The sequence below is a fragment of the Ambystoma mexicanum genome, chromosome 8 (genome assembly GCF_040938575.1).
Source record: "Ambystoma mexicanum isolate Mex_15411 chromosome 8, UKY_AmexF1_1, whole genome shotgun sequence".
Taxonomy (NCBI): Eukaryota; Metazoa; Chordata; class Amphibia; order Caudata; family Ambystomatidae; genus Ambystoma; species Ambystoma mexicanum.
In genome coordinates, this window is record NC_090929.1 from 1,652,344,798 (window position 1) to 1,652,368,713 (window position 23,916).

The following is a 23,916-nucleotide window of genomic DNA, read 5'->3' on the forward strand; positions in this document are numbered from 1 at the left end:
ATCGGCTGCAATGTGGAGAGCCCGGCAGGGCAAGGGCGAAGGCTGGAAGGCAGCAGAGCATGATCGGCTGCAATGAGGAGAGCCCGGCAGGGCAAGGGCGGAGACTGGAAGGCAGCAGAGCGTGATCGGCTGCAATGTGGAGAGCCCGGCAGGGCTAGGGCGAAGGCTGGAAGGCAGCAGAGCGTGATCGGCTGCAATGTGGAGAGCCCGGCAGGGCAAGGGCGGAGACTGGAAGGCAGCAGAGCGTGATCGGCTGCAATGTGGAGAGCCCGGCAGGGCAAGGGCGAAGGCTGGAAGGCAGCAGAGCGTGATCAGCTGCAGTGTGGAGAGCCCAGAGGAGCAGGGCTGTGAGGCAGGGAGCCTGGCAGGCTATGGCTGGAGGCAGCAGGGTGGAGCAAGCAACAAGGCAGGGTCCAAGCAGGAGTGAAGATAAGCAGCATACAAGATCCGTAGGAAGATGCAAAAGGTGGAGGAAGGACTCTCAGATGCAAGAGGCTGAGCCACTGCAGGCAGCAGCCTTTATACTGCCTAGCCCAGCTCAGGGGCAGGCTAATTGTTTGCACCTGGCGAAGCACACCTGCAGGCAATCGGCCACCTCCCTTTCTGTTCCTGGGCTGGTGGAAGCAGCGCAAGTCTCTAGGGCTTCTGGGGGGTGTAGTTCCTTTGATAACTAATAGGAACAGCCAGGAATCGATGCTTGTAGCCAGGTGCATTATGGTATGCGTAGTTTGTTGGAAATAATAATTAAGCAGCAAAGTCTCGCAAATGGGAAATAAAGTTCCCAAAGTAAATATAGATGGATCCAAGAGTCTGTTGTAAATAAATGATAAACATATAGTCCAAATTGAGCGTAAATGGATGCGCCCATGGCGCAGGCATGACACTCTGCCCCAACCCTACCTGTCTTTCGAGGAAACAGGCATATTTCCCCGTAGTCCAGTCCAGTCCTCTACAGGGTGTAACGTGCAGCCGAGAATCACCAGAAAGTGGTTACAGTGGCCTAACAGGACAGACATTGAGACAGTCGCATGTTACGTTATGTCAATCATGTTTTAGTTATTGGTTTGTTGTTTGTTTTATACTGCACCATAGCACCAGCAGTGGGGTCTCAAAGTGCCGAGGCTTGCCTGGAAGTTGTAGGGTATCCAGTCCTTAGTCTGCCGAGGAAAAGCGAACCAGTGGGGGAAAGAGGGCCACCGAGAAAACAAACCGGGGGTTTCAAAAGGAGGTGGCCAGGTAAAAGGAAGGGGGTGGTGCTGGGCACATGTCGATCCAGCCAAAATCGATCCCAGGTTCAGAATGCGGAAGTGAGAAGGTTACATTCTCTGGTGTCTGAGGGAGAGTGGATTCATCCCATGGTACAGCTTCAGAGAGCTGATTGGCTGTTGCTGAAAGTCGTGTGTGGCTGTGATGGGCTCGAGAGGTGCTCAAACTCACCCTCGAAGCGTGTCACATTTAATTGCTCAGGAGTATGTTTTAATTTCTCCTTTGGGGTGAAACGTCCCAGTGACGTGAGTAAGGAAGGGGTCTGGCTGAACATAGCATACCGTATTTTTCCTAGTGGTTCATATCGGGTTCCTAGTGTTTTCTTAATTATTAATTTTGTATAGCGTGCTTAGAGGCCAGTCTCTAAGCGCCCCTGGGCCATGATTTTAACCTGTGTTATCTGCTTGCTACCAAGACAAACACGTTGCCTCAGAGCTATCCCAGTGATAGAAGTGTACCAAAAAAAAGCTGGTGAACTGCGACTCCGGCTGGGGACAGAGTGGGAAGGAAGGCAGCAACGTGCAACACATGTTTCAAGGGTTGCAGTCATGCTGCTTGACAGCCAATTGAGTTGAAACAGATTTCAGTTTAGCTGTAACTGATACCCAGTGGTAAAGTGGGGAAGTGTGCTTGAACTTCACAAAGAACACTTCTATAATGGTGAAAATGATTGCAAAAAGTAGTGGTACTGTTAAAAGTAAAAAATAAAAGTAGCGGAACACCGCCCCCGACCGTTCCTGCTCACTTCGACCACCGAGCTATCTTCGCTGTAAGTTTTCTTACAGGAAGACTAGGCATTTTCCAGGCCAGCAGTGGGGAAAGCCTAGACTAGGATTCCTACAGGACAGTCTTTTACCCTGCTTAGAAGCCGTCTTATACGTCATTTCCATCTGTTGTTTTTCTTCTCCATATGAGAAACGCAGACTGCTGCCGCCCGCTATAGATCGGGTCCGATAGCTAAGTGAGTTGAGCGCTCTGCGCTGCACAATGTATTCAGTCTGCAGGTCTGACTCCGCGTTTATTCTTGCAAGGTCAATGTATCGAATACCCTTCAAATAGGCAATAGAAACACAATCCAGCACAGTGCAAAATGTTTAACTGCTACGCTGCATAACAAAACGATGTAGTGTTATTATATGTCCAGCATATAAGCACCCTATGGGTTTCCTACATCAAATTGCCTTCGTGATTTTGCAAAAGATTCACGAACGTCTCAAAATCGGCATATAGTAGTAAAACATGTCTGCTTTTTATGTCGCGCTTAATGACTGATTACCCCGCTTCTAAGTGCTGTAATACTAGCTTGTATCCGGCAATTTAAAGCTATGCAATTGGACAGAAGGACCCTTTGCCTGATTCAAACTTACAAAGTGCAAGCAAGCTCCATCTCGGACTCTAGTGCCTAACCCGTAGTGCCCGTGGACCATATTCTCAGCACTATGTGGCATGCATTGGGTGCTTATGAATGCTCAACAATGCCTCTGAAATCCAAATCGTGGTCGTTTTGCTTCTGCCCTTGGCACGAAGCCTCGGATGTGCCTTGATCCTGTTTACAAAGACCCTTGCAAAGGGGCCTTGGTGCTCAGCAGCCGAGCAGCAGCTGCTTGGCGCTGCACGTCTTCCAGGCGGAATGGGGGAAACGCGTATTTACTGCGGCTGTTTACATTGCTAGCATGCGGGCCTGCGCTGCCGCTGGCCTGGCTTCAAAGGGTCCGCCCGAGAGGCAAGATTTCTCAGCCTGTACTCGCCCCCCTCCAGTGCATCGCGTAGTTAAGGGGGTCGTGTCACCAGCTGCAAGAGCGTAACCCTCCTGGTTCACATCCCAGCGTGGCCCTCCCATCCTGACGCACACTGCGAACCTCTTGTGAGGGTCGTTGTTGGGACGTCGAGATTGGGTTTCGAGTATTTGCTATAGCGCTGCGCCACGGTGCAGAAGAGCGCTTTACAGACAGCTTTTGTTATTGCAGGGCCATCTTAGAAACGTGGCTGCAGCGCAGACAGGATAGAATAAGGTCAACATCAGAGGTGTTTTGCATAGCGCCCAGCTGCCATTGGTATGACCTTGCGGCGCTGTATCCTTGACTGAAAGCAGTTGAGGTACCCACCAGAATGGAGTTTGGTGTCGGGGCGCGTGGTGATTTGGGAGCAGAGTGCTGGTATGTTTATTAGGGATGGCCCAAACTAGTTCCCGGATTCACTGAAGTACCCCATTTTGGGTGGTTTTAGGTGAAGCAAACGTTTTAAGCTTTTCTGGTGCTTTGACTGAAAGTCTGAGGTCCTCCAGGGATACAATATTAGGGCAGTGTAAGGGAAGACAGCCTTCTGCTATCCCTTGCAGTGCTCTGTAACATGCCCCAGGTCCTTACTGGGGAGGGGGGATGACTGCCAGGACCCCACAGGGCAGTGGGCCATTTAACACTTGCAGGAGTAAGCGGGTTTGGGTGGGGGGAAGGTGCTCTGAATTCCCACTGCACGCTGGTCTCTGTGGCTAGATAACTAGTGCATGCAGTGTGTGGTGCAGTGTGGAACATGGCTCTGGTACCAGCTGTAACGTGCCCCATGTACACGGTTAGTGGTAGCTGTCCAGGCAATTCCACCCTGCGTGCAGGTGTGAAGGTTGAATTGACCAAAGCGTGAGAACACAGGTGGCCCTCTGCCTGTAACGATATATTGGGAGGCCACGCTCAACATACGAAGGGAGTACCCCCTCCCCAATTAAAGGAGAACGCAATAGATCATTTGTTTAGGATTCAACACGTTGTATCTATGACTCCTATAGAGCCATGTACGCCCCCCTCCCCCCCCCACCAACAACGAGCAAAGAACCAGGCCAGGGTACAGAAAGAAGATCTAGAGAAAGGATGATGGCACAGGGGCAACACGCTGGTCTTGGAAGCAAGCCCACGCAAAGCAGCAGAGGTTCGAATCTCAGATCCGCGCTTAGAAAACGAATTCAGCTATAGTATTAGGCATGTTATAAAAAACAGTTAAACAAATAAATGCATTTGTAGTTAGGTTTAATGAGGTTTGGTTTATGTTACACACACCACCTTCTTTAAGGCACAAACTAAACTGCAACACATAAACCACCTTCTCCTTTTTGTTTTCGGGTACACGGAGCACAGGCTGCATAAAAAGTTCAGAACGTCCCACAAACTCCTTTGTTATCAAAATGAAATAATAAGAGCCTAAGCCTTAGCATTTCTTTCTCTGGGTTTAGTTTGAAAACACATGTACAGTTTCGTTTTTTTGTACGTTTTTTTTTTAATTTGGTAGTTTACAGTTAAAAATGAATTAACTTTTAACACAAGCCACTCCAATCGGAATCTATTAAAACTCCGCCCACAGACAATATAAACCATCCTCAGTCTAAAATAAATATCTCCCCCAAACATTTCGAACATTTTGTAAAATGTATAATGCATCCTTCATTAGTTCTGGAGATGCAATTTTCCCCAAAATCTTCAATGGTAGTATGCATATCTACTCCTGCGGCCAGGGGGGCCGATTTATGAATTTCACGGGGGGGGGGGGGCCCAAATACAGGAAGTGACATCACTGGCAGTTATATGACCGCAAATTTGCATGTAGTCGCCAACTTGGTGCAACTGCGCACGGGGGGGAGCGGGTGTTGGCGCGCACAGCGCAGAACAGTGGAAACATTGGCTAGCATGCACTGCATATACTAAAGTCAAGAAAGAAGATTTAAGCCTTCGAGTTGCATTCCAGTAAGACATCACTGCCCCTACTCCACCGCTCTATAATCGTCCATCAACACAACTCGGATGGGAGAATGAAATGCTTGTTAAACAGAAGGTACAGCTGCAAGGTGGAGTACCACCACCACCACCAAAAAAAAAGTTCCCAATTCAAGGGAAACGAGAAGTAAAGACGTTTCCCGATTTAAAAAGTACCAATCAGGACGTGTGTGGTGCAATAGTTCAGTAAAACATCAACAATTCAAACTTACACTAGTGCTGCTGTAGATTGGCCAGCCACAAGTGACATTTGCTAAGATGTTACCTCTGGGTAACCAGATAGCGTTAGGGATGTAGCTTAATCGTAAACCTTTCAGTGCACACATCAGATGTGCTGCTGAAGTATAATGCAATCCTGGCTGAAGTATAATGCAATCAAGTGTGGTTTCAGACTTGGGGGGGCGGGGGGGGAAGAGTGTTAACTGCTTTTAACATTGTAGTTTACCAGAAATTCTGGTAAAGTAGTGTACAATGTTAAAAAGCAGTTACCCAGACTCACCCTGCACCCAGGTGATGTTTGGGACTGATGGAAGCACTCGCGTCTAAATGTTGTAGCCATGGTTGTCTCCATGTTTTAAAAACTCCCACTTTCCGGGTTTTCAACATTAAAAAAAAAGCACACACATTCTTTTGCCGTGATGACCATCATCATGGCAAAAGAAGGTGTGTGCTTTTTCTTTTGTCTTCATTAATAGGCTCCTAATGGAGCATGAGACCTCACAAAGGCCCGGCCCCTGTCGCACTAAGCATGGTGGCAGGGGCCGTGGATCGGGCTGCTGCTTCTTAACGAAGCAACAGCCCGACCCTTTGGTCATTTATCCTCTTTTTTTCCATCTTTTTTTTTCCAAACTGTGGATGCGCGCCCCCCCTTGGGCATGGGCCTGCGGCCCACCAGAGGGGCGCCCCCCACAGTTTGAATACCGCTGAGCGCTAAACCCTCCCCTCCAGGACCATAAACCAATATGAGTCCTAGAGGGGAGGGCTTAATAATCGCACATTTTCGCGATTATACCTGGCCGGAGAGAAGTGATGCAGTATCGATGGAAAGGGCCATCGATGCTGCATCACTTCTCTCCGGCCAGGGGGGGCTCAGCCCCGACTTGATTTTGCCGGGGGGGGCTCGGGCCCCGGAGCCCCCCGTACTCGGCGCCCCTGCCTGCGGCTCGAGCCGCTCTTAGACGCGCGCAGACAATGCAGCGCATTCAAGAAGCAGGTGCGCGACCAACTCCTTTTCCAGTTCTCCACGGCAGAGTCTTTCGTTCCTAGGAATCTTAATCCCTCCCCCCGCCATCGGTGATCTCAAATGTTTTAACAGCGTTGAATTTGAGTCGCATGTAGTCCCAGACCAAAGAATTTCCAATGAAGTGCTGTACATATGTGGGTGCCAGCTGTTGCACCAGTATGTTTGGAATGAACCATTGTCCTCTGGATTTGGAGGCTAAATTGACAATCGACTCTTTAGTGATAATGAGGTCGTCATTATTCTTTTGTAGGAAGTGGAAGTCCTCGCTAAGGGACCCCCGCGCTTTAGAAGTCCACTTATCTGCTTCCCGTTTTATCAATGCTGAAACAGTTGACTGCATAAAAGAAATTTGACTGAAAAACACTTCAAATAACCATCTCATTAAGTGGTTTTTCTCAGCATGTGCCAATTTCCAATAGAGCATTAGACAATTCAACATTACTCGTTCTCTTATTGGAAACGCATTGAACCCCAACTACAACAGTTCCAGTGAAGTGAAAGTGGGAAGCCTTAAAATGTTCTTCAAAATCGTTGTTTCCAATTTTGTAATTGCTTCAAGTCCTTCTAATACCCAAACTTCAGCCGCAGATGTAATGACGGTCCTGTGGCCCTCCTATTGTTAGCGACTTGTCTCGCTAAAATACTCTCTCTAATTGATACCAAATATCTTTCATACTTCATCAAAATAGAGGCACCCAGCGACAAATCGAAGGCTAGTTCGGACATGCACTCTATGCACACAATCCTCAAATACCATACGCGCCCTATCAGAAGCAGCCTCGATTTTAGTAGATGTCCATATGACTCGATTTTGATGCAGGGTTGAGCAAAAGTGGCCCTGAGGTGTGTGCCCCAGACTCTGGGCCCTCTGTTTAAAACTAAAGATGATAGGAAAATGGTCGCTGTTAGTTTGACGATATACACACGTCAGTTATCAAAGAGAGGGCCTAGTCAATAATACTAGAACTGTTGGTGGAGTCCTTGTGAATTGAAGCGGGCAGTCGAGGTTTCTTATGCCATTAATCATTCAGAACCCTTTCGAATAAAGCAGGGTAGCCCAACTGATTCCATGGGGTCAAGTGTGGTCTAACCTAACCTCATAAACCGCACAAGACCAGAAGATGTCATTAACACAGCCTTCCATGTTTGAGTTTCTAGGAATGCTAGAGTTGAAATCTCCACACACCAGAATTGGAGAGGTAGAGGCCATTGTACTAACCAATTCTTCCATCTCCTTCAGAACAATAGCGTGTGATCCAACATAAGGAGGGTCATATATACATTAAGAAGTATGATTTCTTTTGTCCCCTTTGCATCAGTTTCGTTTTGAAAAGGTTCAATGGAAATTACACTAGTTTCACTTTGCAAAGCACTTCTGCCACCAGCACCCTAAACCCAAGCATCAGTGCTATGCAGCACACCTCTGTTTAAAGGTCAGGTCTGCGATAGTCGGGGCAGTTTATACATTTTGTTTTTGGGCCCCTTTGTTGAATACAATGTTGAAAGAGTGGTGACAATTGGGATTTTAGTTTCGGGATAAGTTTACGTTATATTTAAAAGCAAGTTTTGGGAAGCGGTATCAGTTGGGAATTTCATTTTAGGGGCAAGGACCTTTTTTTTTTTTTTAATGGCAAGGTTTGGGAATGGTGACAATTAGAAATTTTGTTTTTGTGGCCAGGACAGCCCAATTAATTTGACAATAACATTATTCCCGCTAGGAGAGAAGGTGGAAGTTTCAAACTCTTCCAAGCTCCCCAATGTGTCAATCTATTTGGGAGTTAATGACAGTAATATACAGTAAAAAAACGCTAAGGGTCAACACAATTTTCCCTCCACCCACTATGAAAGGCGACCCCCCCCATGCATTTAGTTTCAAATGGATCAATTCTACTTACATTGGACCTTTGTTTTGGGGTGCTCAGGAAGGACAGGCAGGCTTTTTTGTGAACCCACAGGGTCTGGTCACTTCAGTCAGCTGTTGGCGTCCCCAGTTTCTCTCCCCCAGGCAAAGTTTAAGGCTTCTCAATGTTAAGGCCTCTCCACCCAAGATCGTGATAGGCAGTTATCACAGAATACCCCTGGGGCAGCTCTCCTTCAAGAGGGTTTTTAGCTCTCCTTCCAAGATGGATTTTAGGCAGGATCGCCCCAATTCTGTCCAGTTCCCCATTTTCCATAGTGCAAGACCTTTTTACTCCAAGCCCCTACCATGGAAACATAATAATAGGAGGTGCTAATTTATAATCTCGCAACTAGCATTTTACAGTTACATTTCTCTCCACCACCAAAGTCCAGCCCCTCTCTAAGGATTGGTTCAGGAATCCAGAACAGAAATATTGCAACTCCCCTTTGAGATATATATTTTTTTATTTCCCGTTTACCATCCAAAAAGTCCAATGTGGAAAAACTTTACATTTGACAAATAACTGCCATGATATATAGATACAAATATTGCCCTTCTCATGATGGACCTGTAGAAGTCATTTTCATTTCGGCACCTTATTGAACGGGCGGGCTATGATTTTTCGCCCATCAACCAAATAGTGCAATGGTTATGAATATGAAATTTAATATCCAGATATCTAATTAACGAGCCATCAGCTCGCCAACTTTCAGGTTTCCAACATTCTTGTGCTGTTAGAAACACCTTTTGCATTGTCACAGAGTTATTCATAATGGCTTTCAAATGAGACCTGTCACAAGCTTGTGAGTATCTCAGTCTCCAATTTATTACAGACCATAGCATTTGCAATGAAAGTCTATGGCCACATGTTATATGTATAGCGCCTTTTACCATCGGTGTGGTTCCATAGCGCTGTGGATTGAACACCCTTGGGGACCGTAGTCTAAGTCAGTGCACAAGCTAGTGTACTAAAAAAGTTCTTGGGTGCACTTGGTATGTGTGCAGCCAGGGCAGATTAAGTAGTGTGTAGATGCATTCTAGTGCTAGGTGTGCTGCAGTGGTTGTGTGATATCAATAGATTGTGTGCAGCAAGGCCAATTGGACTTGGACAGCTGCATTCCGGTTGTGATGGAGTTTGTGCCTGGGATTATGTGTGCAGCTAGGCTGATTTTCCGGGGGTATAGCTGCGCTGTGAAGAGTGTTGAGGTGATCATGGAGGTGTATAAGCATCTGTGCAGCTAGGATAATGAATCAAGGGGTACAGCTGCCTTCTATTTGTTGGTGCAGAAGAAAGTGTTAGCATATTGTTGTCTTTGAGTGTGTGGATTTGAGGGGGGACCCTGTTCCTGACTAACTTCCAGTACCTGTTTGGGGATGGTATCTCCCTTTGGGGCTCAGGGGTTCTAGGCTAAGGTCCTCCCTGTGTCTTGTTGGGTCTGCAATTTCTTATTGGAGTTGTCTGTTAGACGATGACAGCCAGATCGGGCCCAAGTAATATCGTTTCAATGTAGGTGCTAGAGAGGCCCTTGGTCAGTCGTTCTGCTAAATACAATCCCAGATAGGTAGGATTAGCAAAGATATAACTGCTAGTAGGCCATCAGTATGTAGTTCTTCTCAAAGATTTCCAGATGTTATGTTGACCCATACCACGCACCGCTACCACCCAGGGGCAGTCTCCAGATGCTCATGCGGCTCCGCAAGAAAGAGACAGGGCTGGTTAGTGAGGGTAGAGGGATAGGATAGGTCCAGAACCAGGAGAAACTGGCATCTGTGTGTGTTGGGTTGCAGGTGGGCTGTTTGTGTTGTGCGCTGGCTTGTTGTATCCGTAAGGGTGAGGCCCAACATTATGTTATCATGATTTATAGAGCGCGCTATCACCCAGAGGCATCATGGCGCTAGGATATAACATCAGTAAGACAAGAAGCAAAGATTAGAACAGAAGCGTCTTCAGGAGACGTCGGAACTCAAGATGATTAGAGATTGTTTTCTAATTGAAGGAGGCTGAGCATTCCAAGGTTTGGTTGCTGCCACAGAGAAGGCACGGTCACCCACCCTGGCTAAACGAGAGGAGGGGACAGATAGTAAGCAGGCAGATAAAGACCAAAGAGAGCAACTAGGTAGTGCACAAATTTGTCCTGTAGATAACTGGCTCCCATGCCATAAAACACCTGATGCACCAGGGAAAGCGATTAAAATTCAGTACGCTTTGCCACCGGAAGCCAGTGGAGGGCATGAAGTACTGGAGTTATATGATTTCCATAGGGAACATTCCTAGCCACCCGAGCAGTGAGATTCCGAAGCAGTTTTAGTCGATGGATAAGGCCCTTTGGCTGTATGAGGTTTAGAGCATCGCAATAGTCAATGCGACAAAAAGCACAAGGGCTGCGACAACTGGAGGGTGGACATGAAAAGGAAGCATATTAAGGACTTTCCTAAGAATCTTAAGATGGTAATGTCTGGCTCTGCAGACAGCAGCTACCTGGGCATCCATGGAGAGTGTTGATAAAAAAAATAACACCCAGATTTCTGGCAGCAGTGACCACTGAAGGAAGAACACCCAGTGACGGAGGCCAGAAAGCAGAGGTCCACAGTGAAGGAGAATTGTCGCCATTACGTTTCAGCCAATTCTGGCTCATCCAACTTCCAACGGCCACCAAGCATTGGCTAAGGCGTGATGACACCTCAGCCTTGTCAAGATCAAGGTGGACGGGGATCTGGGTGTCATCGGCACAGGAGGCCGAAGGAGTGGAAGAGTCTCACCAGAGGTTGCATACAGATGTTAAACAGCAATGGCGACAAGGAGGAACCCTGGGGGACACCACAGAAAATAGAAAAGAGTGCTGACAAAAAAGGAGGAAGAGGAAAAGGGAGTCTGGCTACAATCTGCAAGGAATGAGGTAAATCGGGCGAGAACCGGCCCCATCATGCCAATCTTGGCCATAAGGGAGATCAGAGTAGGGTGGTCGACAGTATTGAAAGCTGCTGAGGTCTAATAAGATCGGAGCAGCCATCCCACCTTTATATACCAGCCTGGCCAAATCATCCGGGGCTGACACAAGGACACTCTCGGTACCTCGTTCTGGGTGAAAGCCAGATTGGAAAGGGTCAAGAACATCAGAGGCCTCCAGATATGAGTAAAAACGGGGAGAAATCAAGGCCTACAATAATTTCATGAAAAAAGGGAGAAGAGAAATGGGACGGTAGCTGGCCGGAAGTGAGGGGTCCAAGGAAGGCTTTTTCAACGAAGGAATAACATTAGCATGTTTCAATTTAGCAGGTATATGCCCGGATTGACATGACACATTAATGGCTTGAGTGATCAGAGAGACAGGACCAGGAGGAACATCTTTAATAATAGCCAGAGGAATGTGGTCAGAGGGAGCTGCAGATTTCAGCTGGGAAATGGCCTTACTGACCGCCTCAGTAGTGAAGACGGGGAAAGAGGACCATTCCTGGAAAGGTTCATCATTGACAGGGATGGTAGATGGACACAAACGACGAGCCGGACTGGCTGAGCTAATGTTGTTGCAGATAGTCTCAATATTAGTAACAAAAGAAACGAGAAATAGTCGCACATTTCCTGGGTAGGTGTAACTGATGCTGTGCGCTCAGAAGCAGATGACCGAGATCTAACAACTGAGAAAAGTTCCTTCGATTGGTTAACAGCCTGATCATTTTTTGAGTAAGGAACTGCCGCTTGGCTTCTTTAATTAAGGTGCGGTAGCTACTAGCACAGTGTCTATAGGCTAGCCTCTCTGCGGATCCATAGTCACTCCTCCACCTGCGTTCAGCCTGGCAAAGCTCACGGCTTGAAGGTCAGATGAAAACCAAGGTTCAGACGGCTGAGGGCGGTGTGTGACCAATTTAGCAGGTGCTACAAGATCGGCAGCTGTCTTAAAGGATTCAGTAACGACCTCCAAGTCAATAAGAGGTGCATGGTGTTAAGATGGATTTCTGAACTCTGACCTGGTGGGCAGAGGTTCAGAAGGCCAGCTTAGTTTCTTGGAACAAGGTAACCTTCTGTACAAGCCAGACCAATCAAGGTAGCATTGGCAGCATTCAAGACTAGGTCTCAGGAGGGGTGAGGGTGATCAAAAGAGCCCACAATGAGCACACACAGTAAATGATACCACAAATTACCCTGTCAGGTGTATATATCAAAAATACATATACATTTATTAAAGGCATTTTAAATCGCAAAGCAAATCTCCGCAGTATTAACGAAACCAGCACAACACTAATTATGAAACATATATACAGTTACCAATGGCCTAATGGGCTATTAAACAGTATAGATCCACAACCTGCAAAGAAAGAGGTCACACAGTGCGAATATATCTTATAGGAAGTCCTTCACAATTCAAACTCTAGCTAAGAGGCGTTCCAGTCCCTAAGATGAGTGGGGCCTTGAACTCAAAAGCATATTCGGTGCTGATGCAGACGGTCATGTGGTTAGTTCAAAACGGGTCTCTTCAAGGGGCTGTAGCGACTCAGGAAGGTGGGTGAGGCAGTGAAGAATAAGTTCCCACCATTCGATGAGGGTCTCCCCAAGAGGGCAGAACAGGATCCAAGAGTTGGGAATAGCTTGGTAGGACAGGCTACCTCAATAAAGTAAAAGTCTATGGTTGCGCCAGGGGCCATCGGTTAGGGGTGCAAGTACTTACCGACCCTCAGAGCACTACGGACTAAACTTTGGCAGTTGAGTCCACTTCGGTCACAGGTTCAAATCCTGCAGTTACGCGGCTCTGCAGCTTTCAGGGGCTGCGTTCCGGGAATGATTCTGTGGCAGGACGTAGCAATTTCTCTGCTCCTGGTGAAGAGATCAGACCAGTTCCACTGCAGCGAGTCTGAGGGCACAGAGGGGGGGGGCACAGCAGCAAGGCACCCATGAAGTTCGTCACCACAGCTGGGCGACACAGTGACTGCATATGCTTGGGTTCAGGCGTACTTTCCTAATTTCATAATTTCAGACCTAGGAAGGCTAGGTGTACGAAACTCGCTGGGAGAGTGTCTTATACCCAGAGCTTACAGGCTCAACTCGAAACTCGAGATGGAAGCGGTTCCACGGCAAAGTTCCCGTACGAGCAGGTCAGTTCACTGGGCGGTCCAGGGACACTTCCGAAATGTTTGCTTACAGGTTAAGCAAGAGGTGCCGAGAGTGGTTGGTACCACTATTGCAATGGGTCAAAGCACCCTTGCAAGCCTTCTAGGTTCGATCAGAAACACAGGGTCCGACGGGACAACAGCGGGCTGAGGGTGCCAAACCTTTCCGTGGGTCAGCAGCGGTTCCACAGATCTAATTCTTCAGTTCGGGATACTTGGCTCTTTTACTGAGTTTGGTGTGAACTAAGAAGATTGACCTGGAATGGGTGTAAGATGCCTTCTCTTATCCAAAATCTCCCCCGTGCCAAAACGAAGAGAAACCAAATGGAGATCTGTGCACATACAGCCATCCCAGACGTGGACCAATCACAGACCATGGTGGTCACAGTCATCCCAGCACACCAGACATCCTGGCACCCAGGATTTGTATTGGAACCAGAACGCTCCAGCCCACATCCTGGAGGCACACACACAAGGCATGCTGAAGCCTGTGAAAGCTTCGGTTTGCGCGGGGGTCTGCATGACCAAATGAGGAATTTCCCAGGTCTGGGGAAGGCAAAGGGACAAGATGGCCAAGGGACAGAATAAAGGACCTCCTGGCATGGCCATTTACTGGCCACTGTCCTGGGCCTAACGCTGTACACGCGGTATAGACCATAGAAAAGAGTTGAAAATACATAAAAAGTAACAGTTGCCACCAGCTCTGTCCAAGGCATACTTGTACATTCACCAAAAAATCCTTCGAGGGTGTCTAGGGCCTTAAAAATAAAAAAAGGCACCCCAGCGCTGTAAGGTACTTTGTGCACTGATGAAATGTTACTAAGAAATAGCAACAAAATGAAAGACTAAGGGAATCAGTCTCCCAGTACTGACGGTCTTAAGGGCATGTCAGTTTCCCCGTAACAAAATGGAGCAAAAGCCCATTGGAGTACTGCAGAAGGCTGGGATCCACTGGCAAAAGTCGGGCTAGGATGGTCAGATAACAGCAAAAAAGTTGGGGGGTTCACAACTGGCGGGAAAATTACCCATACATGGTAATATTTCCTATCACTTGTCCCTCCCATACCAAGGACAGGGTGAACTAATCTACCCCTGGATGACTTCTTGTTCAGGTTGGGTAAACATTCTGGACAACCCATTAGAATTGCTTTGTTGGACACCAGGCCTGTGCTCAATGGTGAAGTCAAACCCTTGCAGGCTTCTGGACCACCTGAGCAACTTGGGATTCTCCCCCTTCATGTTCATGAGCCACTTTAAGGGCTTATGGTCACTTTGCATCGTGAAGTTGGCCCCATAGAGGTAGGGACTCAGCTTCCTTAGGGCCCACATAACAGAGAAACATTATTTCTCTACTGTGGACCTCCTGAGCTTTCTGTCCTTAAGCTGGCGATTTATGAATCCAATCGGGTGTTCCTTGCCTTTCTCATCTACCTGTGATAGTACAGCCCCTATCCCAGTGTCAGAGGCATCTGTCTGCACAATAAAAGGTCTTTTGTAGTCGGGGACCCTGAGAACAGGGGCCTGGCACAAGGAGTCTTTTAAGCCATTGAAGGCTCCTCAGATCAAGAGACCTTCTTCGGTTTCTTAGGAGTAGGGAGAGCAGTCAGAGGGGCACAGCTATGGTGCCATAGTCTGCATAAAGTTTCTGTAATACCCAGTGAGACCTAAAAAGGCTCTCACTTGGGTCTGTGTAGTGGGGGTAGGCTAGTTATTTACTGCTTGTACTTTACTGGGTAGAGGCTGAATCCTCCCTCCACCTACTTCATGCTCAAGGTAGACCACAGAACCTTGACCAATCTGGCACTTGCTGGCCTTTATGGTCAGGTGGGCCTTCTGGAGAGCTTGTAATACCATTCTGAGGTGTTTCACATGATCCTCCCAGGTGGCACTGAAAACTGCTATATCATCCAGATGTGCAAGACAAAATTCATCCAACCCATTCAACACGTGATTCACAAGCCTCTGGAAAGTGGCAGGTGCATTTGTCAACCCAAATGGCATTACCCTGAACTGGTAAAGGCCTTCTGGAGTTGAGAATGCTGTCTTCCCCTTGGCATGGCAAAAACAAAGAGGTGATGGCAGGAAGGTTTAGAATGAATCTTAACCACTGGCATTGCTCTGGGCAACCCTCCAGACCACCGTTCTTCGCCTGCCAAGCCATTACAGAAGGGGAAAGACCATGTGCAAATCAGGCATGGCCCCACCCCAAAAGGGGCAGTCCAGCCCGAACTGCTAGGTCCCATCCCATCTGTACGAGACCACAAGCATCCCCAAACATGTTTCGCCCTTGTCGGGGATCATCAGTGAGGAGTAGCTTGGGGTCTCTAGTCCCAGCAGGCACGGGACCCACATCTGGGCATACCCGTCCCACTCGGGATGACAACTCAAAAACAAAGATGTGATGGCTGGAAGGTTTAGAATGAATCTTAACCACTGGCATTGATCTTGGCAACCCTCCAGACCACCGTTCTTCGCCTGCCAAGCCATTACAGAAGGGGAAAGACCATATGCAAATCTGGCTTGGCCCCACCCCAAAAGGGGCAGTCCAGCCTGAACTGCTAGGTCACATCCCTTCTGCACGAGACCACAAGCATCCCCAAACATGTTTCGCCCTTGTTGGGGCTCATCAGTGAGGAGTATCTTAGGTCTCTAGGCCCAGCAGGCATGTTCTGCTAGGGCTATTTGCCAACACCCTGCATTGAGGCCACATGTGCTGAGGTACTTGGAGGCACCCAAGGTAGCCACCAGCTCATCAGTTCTAGGCAAGGGGTGTGCATCTGTCTTGGTGACAACATTCAGAATCCTGTGATCTACACAGAACCTCAACTCAGAGGAACCTGCTTTTGGAACCCAGAACCACAGGACTGGACCAAGGACTACTAGAGGGTTCAATCACCCCAAGATCTAACATCTTGTTGACCTCTGTCTTGATGTACGATCTCGCCTTATCTACTAGCCCCTACTTTTGGTAGGTTCACTATCTCCTGTGTCAATATCATGTTTGCACCAAGGTGTCAAACCAGGAGCTAGGGAAAACAAGGGGAGAATTGCCTCAGCAAACTTCTCACCTTATCTTTCCGACCAGAAGTCGGGTGAGGGGCCCCTTTTACACCCTCAATGGAGCTGTTTGAAGGACTGCCATGGAACAGATCTGGAAGAGGTTCTGACTCTTCCTCCTCTACATCTGAAGCCAACAGCAGTGCAGCTATTTCAACCCTATGGAACACAGCCTTCAGCCTATTCACATGGACCACCTTTGGAGCCTGTCTAGCCCTTCCAAGGCCCACTAAAAAGTTTACCTCACCCAGAGGCTCCACCACTGAGTTAGGGCCTGACCATTTATCCTGTAAAGCTCTAGGCCTTCTAGTGTTCATGATCAGGACTTGCTGGCCTGGTGTAAAGGTGACGAGGGAAACCTTCTGGTCATAAGTGTTTCACGGGAGCTTTCCCAGCCTTCAACCCATCACTGGCCCGAGCCATCAGGAGGACCATTCTCTTTCTTAGTCCCAGCACATAGTCAACTATGTTGCTAGTGATAGGGAGAGTAGGCATCTACCACCCCTCCTTGAGTATAGCTAAGGGTCCCCCAATAGGGTGACCAAAAAGAAGCTCAAAGGGGCTGAAGCCAACCCCCTCTTGAGGTACCTCTCTGTAGGCAAACAATACGCATGGAAGAAGGAGATCCCATTTTCTCCTTTGGGTTGCTTGCAGAGCCCCAATCATGCCTTTGACGGTTCTATTGAACCTCTCAAACCATTGGTTTGGGGTGATATGCTGAGGAAAACTTGCAAGTAACCCCACACTCCTTCCACATGGCTTGCATGCACCTGGACATAAAGTTGCTGCCCCTATCAGACACAACCTCTTTAGGGAAGCCAATCCTAGTGAATATGCCAAGCAAAGCTTTTGCAACTGATTTGGCAGATACTGTCTTTAATGGGATGGCCTCAGGATACCTGGTGGCATGGCTGATCAGCACCAGGATAAACCTATTGCCAGAGGATGTCCGAGGGTCAGGGGGACCAACAATGTCAATCTCTACCCTTTCAAATGGTACCACCACCGCTGGGAGTGGTACCAATGGAGCTTAGTTTGTTGTGCCACTTTTTCCAGATAACTGGCAGGTGGCACACCTCCTGCAGTGACCTTCTACCTGGACCCCCATCTTGGGCCAGTAGAAGTGCATGGCTAACCTTTGCTTGGTTCTCTTGATGCCAAGGTGACCGGCAAGGGGGACTTCATGCGCCAGCTGCAAGAGGAAGGACTTACGTGATGGTAAACCACCAAACTCCTATGGTCTCTCACTGTAGAGGAGCCCACCTTCCCAATAAATCCTGTCCTTCCCAGGACTTCCTACCTCAGGCAGGTAGCAGGCCAGTCTCCTTAAGCCTTCCAAAGATGGACACTCATGTTGGCCCTTACTAAACTCAGCCCTATGGGGACCACCTTCTACCAATAGGCTTTGGAGTTCAGGATGGTCATTATCAGCTCCCGAGACCCCTACCCAGCATAGTCCGTGGAGAAGGACAATGGCAGTTCTATTCCCAAACCTCTGCAGGGCCACAGATGGAGTACCTGAAGCCATATGCTACTAGAATTAGAGTATTCTATGACTTCATTCATTTGACTACTGATCTCATAATTATTAGTAACATTCAATGAGTGTGCTCTAGTTTATTTTTAAATGTTTCAGATGTTCTAGTTCTGCAATTGAGTATTTATCATTTGCCTTGGACTTTAACCTCTTGAATTGTTACTTATATATTTATCCCTACTTCCTATATTAAACGAAGGAACATTTAACTCTGAATTGCTTCACTGTCCAGGTGAAGAAGCTTTGCTCTGGTTTTTCCCAAACTCTAATGTATTCCCTTTTAAATGCGGAGTTTGAGGGTGTCCGGCCATCTCATCTTCTAGTTTATTAGCAATTCGTACTTGTTCAGAATTGGGATTCCACTGCCACCCGTCCTGCTCTTCAGAAGGTCACTTTCAATACCTGGTTCATGGATTACCTCATGGCACCCCCTGCACTGTTAGTAGGACAGATTTCTGCAAGCGTCCTTCTAAACTGGTCAAAATTCAATGCAGACTCACCAAACCTCAATGGGATTTTCCAAATGTTCCCATGATTAAGGTTTCTTATGTTAACCAAACCTTCTGTGAATTTTAAGTCTGTGTTCCCAGAGTTCATCCTATTGGTTAATGCTTCTCTCTTGGTTTCTAGGCGGTGGGAAGGCGGAGATCCAGGAGTGTCCAATCAGAAGACTCCGACCACAATCCTCCTCACCCCGGACCGGAAGTTCCACAGCTTTGGCTTTGCAGCCCGTGACTTTTACCATGACCTGGACCCCACCGAATGCAAGCAGTGGCTGTACTTTGAGAAGTTCAAGATGACGCTGCATACAAGTCCAGTAAGCAGTGACCGTGGACACTGCGCAACACTCCAGTTCACCACTCTAGGGCTTTCTCATGCCCACTCCTGATCCAAGACGGAATACGTTTGTTGCACTCATAACCACCCTCTGTATGCATACACATACACACACACACACATACATACACACACATACACACACATACACACACATACACACACACGCACACACACACAATCTTTTCAATATGTTTCAATAATATAAAATACATTCTGAGAGCCCATATTTGAAAAATGTATGCCAGAGAGAAAGGGTTTTACTTTCTCTATATCTGAGTTCCGATACCTGTGCCATACGGTGTCATTATATTCATATGTATATCCCAATGTCAACACGTGCACCTTACCGTGTTAGGAATGATTCCTGGAAACACGTGCACACTCGCCATGCCTTGTTTCCTTGATACTTGACTTTGCCCAACGTGCACGTTCAGTTCCCATTGTGGGCAGATGATTATTTAATTACCTGCGGGTTTGTAAATCCGCAGTGTTAACTGGTTACGCAAGTTACACACGCAGCACACAACAGGCGCCCTTACAAGTTTGGTGGTGCCATACAAAAGTGCTGGTAATAACGTTACTGACACTTTTTTTGGCAGCAACAGAATTACTGCAGTTTTTTTTCTGCACCACTGAATTTCGAGTTTGACCTTGGAGTAGTTTGACCTTGGAGTAGAGAACTTGCCTAAAGCAAGATCCTGGCGGTAACTCCTTCACCTTGAGGCCAAATATCGTTGGATTTACCGCACAGAATTACCTCTCAAGTTAATTCTGCAAAACATCCCCATGGAATCCTTTGGACTCCAAAAACAGGGCTAACACCACGCTGTCACCCCTCTTAATTCTTGAGATAAGCCCACAGGGCCGACTGACGGAAATGCTAAATGATCGTGGCGACGGTTTTACCACCAATTGGATGCTAAACTCGGAATGAGGCCCTTTGCCAATTTGTGCCTATCTGGTATGCATTCACTTACAGAGGCACCTCCCTTTGTTTCCAGACATCTGCAGTACATTGTTACCTGGGTGTTTCATGAATCACAAGATCCAGTTACACGGTTTTAGTTCACACAGTTTGAAGGATATGCATTGAGTCATGCTAATTTTGCTCACCCCGTTTCAGGAGTACATGTAGAGATGAACATGCACGTGGAGCTTACATTGTAACTTCGGTATTTATTTTTATAAATACCCAAGTATTTATAAAATAAATATAGTTACACGATAGAGTTTACACTGCTGGAGGAGTATGCGTGTAATCATGCACATTGTTACTTGGGTATTTATTGTTTTATCTCATGATACAGTTACACAATAGAGTTTACACTGCTGGAGGAGTATGCGTGTAATCATGCACATTGTTACTTGGGTATTTATTGTTTTATCTCATGATACAGTTACACAATAGAGTTTACACTGCTGGAGGAGTATGCGTGTAATCATGCACATTGTTACTTGGGTATTCATTGTTTCATCACATGATACAGTTACACAATAGAGTTTACACTGCTGGAGGAGTATGCGTGTAATCATGCACATTGTTACTTGGGTATTTATTGTTTTATCTCATGATATAGTTACACAATAGAGGTTAGACTGCTGGAAGAGTATCGATGTAATCGTGCACTTGTAGCTCACATTGTTACATGGTCCTACAGGTGTTCACTGCCTTATTTAGTTACTCGTTGTTTAGTGAATGCATTTTTGTGATCTATAGCAATGTTGCACACATTGATACCTGGGAACATATTGGGCTACACATGCACGTTACATTTGTATTTAGTTACTCATTAAGCCCCTATTGTTACCCGGGTATTGTTTTTGCTATACATGTAGCAAGGTAATTCCCTACCTAGTTAATTGTGTTGTTACCCATGTTGCTCACATAAGTATTTAGTTACTCGTGTAGCTTACAACATTACCAGAGAATGCTTCTTGTTAAGCGTAAACAAGTAAATCACACGATCATTGTGTACTTGTTGTGTTCCAAATGTACCCCACATGTCCTGGGCTTTTATTTAGTTGCACATGTCACTTAAATTATTGATCGGTTTCTATATTCCATCTCGAGATGTTCGATCAAGAAACGTTAACTACTTAACTTCGCCCAGTTTTAAGGTACACTCTGCTGGGGGTAAGTCCTTTGCTGTGAAAGGCCCTCGCATTTGGCATCCCCGCCCCCTCTCTTTGAGATCTTAAAACAATCTAACACGCTTTAAGTAGCCTCTTAAAAGCTTGCTTTTCCGTCAAACTTCTCTCTGTAAGCTTGTTGTTGCCCTCTGATTCTAGCTCACCACCGTGCTCGAATACTTCTGGGTTGGTAGCGCTATGCAAGATATTGCAACAGAAAATGGCATTCTTTTTAAATTCCATGAGAACATGTCGCTCACGTTCTTAAAACTACATGTGCCCTGAGAGATCTTAAGAACAGGCTTTCTCCATTTTGGGGGTACGAGTTCACCATTTGAAAATATTTTGCTTCTGTGGGTCTCTTAAAAAAACATTTTGCCCATTGCAGTTTGACCGTGAGATGGCACGTGATCCTCCACCCACTCCGATTCAAAATGTTTCTTCTCAGGTTGTTTTGGGTAGTACATTTGCATCAGTGTTTTTCTTTCCTAAACCCTAATCGGTGCACCTGATCGTGGCATTGAACAATAAATCTGGGCAATTTAGGTGACACTTGTGCGTCTTCTCGTGATAGCATAGCACAGTTACAGATATCAAGAAAAGCAATAGAGGTGATGGCTGAAAGGTTTAGAATAAACCATAACCTCTGGCATCGCTTTGGGCAACCCTCCAGACCATCGTTCTTTGCATGCCAAGCCATTACAGAAGGGGAAAGACCATATGCAAATCAGGCTTGGTCATACCCCAAAAGGGGCAGTCCAGCCTGAACTGCTTGGCCACATCCCTTCTGCACGAGACCACAAGCATACCCAAACATGTTTCAGCCTTGTTGGGCCTCATCAGTGAGGAGTAGTTTGGGTCTCTAGGCTCAGAAGGACAACATCTGGGCATACCCGTCCCACTGGGGGTGACTAAGCAAAACAAAACGGGTGATGGCTGGAAGGCATAGCTCTGGGCAACCCTTCACTTACAGATTTGCCCAGAAGTGGGTCCTCAGCCATCTGGACCTAGAGACACAAGCTTAGCCTCACTGATGATGAGGAAGGGACTGCCCCTTTTGAGATGGGACCAAGCCTGATTTGCATATGGACTTTCCCCTTTATGTAATGGCTTGCAAGGCAAATAACTGTCATCTGAAGGGATCCCCCGAGCAATGCCACTGGCTAAGATTGATTCAACACCTTCAAGTCATCGACTTTTTTGTGTGTGTCAATTTTCTTATATTGGCTGTAATTCCTAAAAGGCAAGGATGTGGGGCCCCTCTACTGAGAACTAGCATGGGCCCAATACCCTGTTCCATGGAATTTCTTCCACCCAGGAGAGTCCACAATCACATTTTAGGTCCCTGAACTCTTCACAGAGGAGAAATATCCATTTGCAGATCAGTCTGCTCCAACTCACCTGGGTATTCCAGCACTGCAATACTAGGCAATTCTCCTCTGAACAAGAGTAGCATCAGCAACCCCAGATTCTTTATGCATTTGTATGGATTCCTAAAAGATACTGACACAATTGGGGAAAAAATATGATATGTAATATATAGCTATACCTATGGTTGGGAAACATACTGGAACATTGCTTTCCTACTTGCACTTGTATCTTGTGTTTTCTATGCTGTAGTGAACAGGCTGATTAATGTACTGAACTGTGGCTCATGCTAGCGCTATATGTAGGCGCTGTGTTGGTGGCATCTCTGCATATTGAAATCATCTGGTTCAGCTTCACACGCGCTTCCAAATGACCCAGAGAAGTTATCTTGCTCAGTGCGCAGCTGCCCTCCACTATAACTCAGGAACATTGCAATGCACCACATTTCCTCTTCTAACGTATGGCCCCGTTGTGTGTTCTCGCTCTACTTCTAGAACCTCAACATGGAGACAGACCTCACAGCGGCCAACGGCAAGAAGGTGAAAGCCCTGGAGATATTTGCCTATGCCCTGCAGTTCTTCAAGGAGCAAGCCATGAAGGTATGTATGGGGGAACACACTCCTGGAAAGTGTAATAAAAAGTGAGATTTGTGACCTTTGAGGATTAGTTGTGTCATGGACCCACAAAACACAGCACTGAACAGATAGTTGTAACACATTTCCTCATCAGAACACGATTGGATTCTGCAGCTATTGGTGGTGTGTGTTTACCTATAACTAAGTAGGACTTTGCTGGCTAAACAAATAGTACCAGGGTTCTTGCCGCCTTCTTTGCTTTCTTGAGGATATGGCGCCCAGGTGCTTCTTTATCCCTTGTCACAGTCGCAGGGATATGTTAAGTTAAAGGTTCTTATACTGTGCACTGTTGCCACCTGCATGGCCTCTTGGCGCTCTGGTGGATCTGTAATGCACAGAGGATGGTGGGTATGTCAGTAGGACTGAGTGGGGAAAGAGCAAGAGGGCTGTGTTGTGCTGTTGGCAGCTTCAGTTCAGAGAAATCGTTCAATGAGCATAGGTGTGTTTTTCGGTTGGTAGTCACCGTGTGATGTTGGGCGAGATTACGTGTGGCTTGTTTCGTTGTTGTGGTATTGTGAAGTACGGTGCGGTTTGTGGTGCTGTAGAGGTATGTTGTGTTTAGTTCAGAGTTTGAGAGGTGTATGCAGAAGGGTGAGTTTTAATATGGTTAGTTAGTGGCAGTACATTTCCTACCCCCGCTATTACGACTAAAAGTGACCCATATCCCTTCCCCTGTCGTTCATTCTAGTGTGTAGAAATTACCACCACCACTGGTTTCTCCACTAGTGATGAATTCCCTATGCCCTGCGGTCAGTCCTTGAGTTGCACAGTTACCTCGTCCATCCACGTTCCTTTGTGTGGCGAGTTTCACACCCTCGGTAGTCCGATTAAGTGGGACACATCTCCTTCCCCATTTCCACCTTTGCCCCTCTGTCGGGATGAGACACACTTCAGGTCTCCAGCAACCCTTCCCACTTAGATGCCTCTGTTCTCGCATACCCTCCACTCCGGTGCGGCCTACTCCCCACTCCTTTTTTGTTGTGTGTTTGTTTCATGGTGCACGGGTGTTGTTCAGTCATTTTCATCCCATTCTGAGCTACAGAGCAAGGTTTTTAGAAGTTTTCTTTTAGATGGTCTTC

General features: G+C 47.0%; 1 protein-coding gene across 1 annotated transcript in view; it reads left to right on the forward strand.

Annotated features, from left to right (window-relative positions):
• HSPA12A (heat shock protein family A (Hsp70) member 12A) overlaps window positions 1–23,916 on the forward strand; it is a 392,947-nt gene that overhangs the window by 163,385 nt on the left and 205,646 nt on the right. Inside the window, exons 4-5 of the mRNA XM_069611919.1 lie at window positions 18,495–18,681; window positions 22,697–22,801. Coding sequence (XP_069468020.1) covers window positions 18,495–18,681; window positions 22,697–22,801 — 292 coding nt within the window. The remainder of the gene's footprint in view (window positions 1–18,494; window positions 18,682–22,696; window positions 22,802–23,916) is intronic.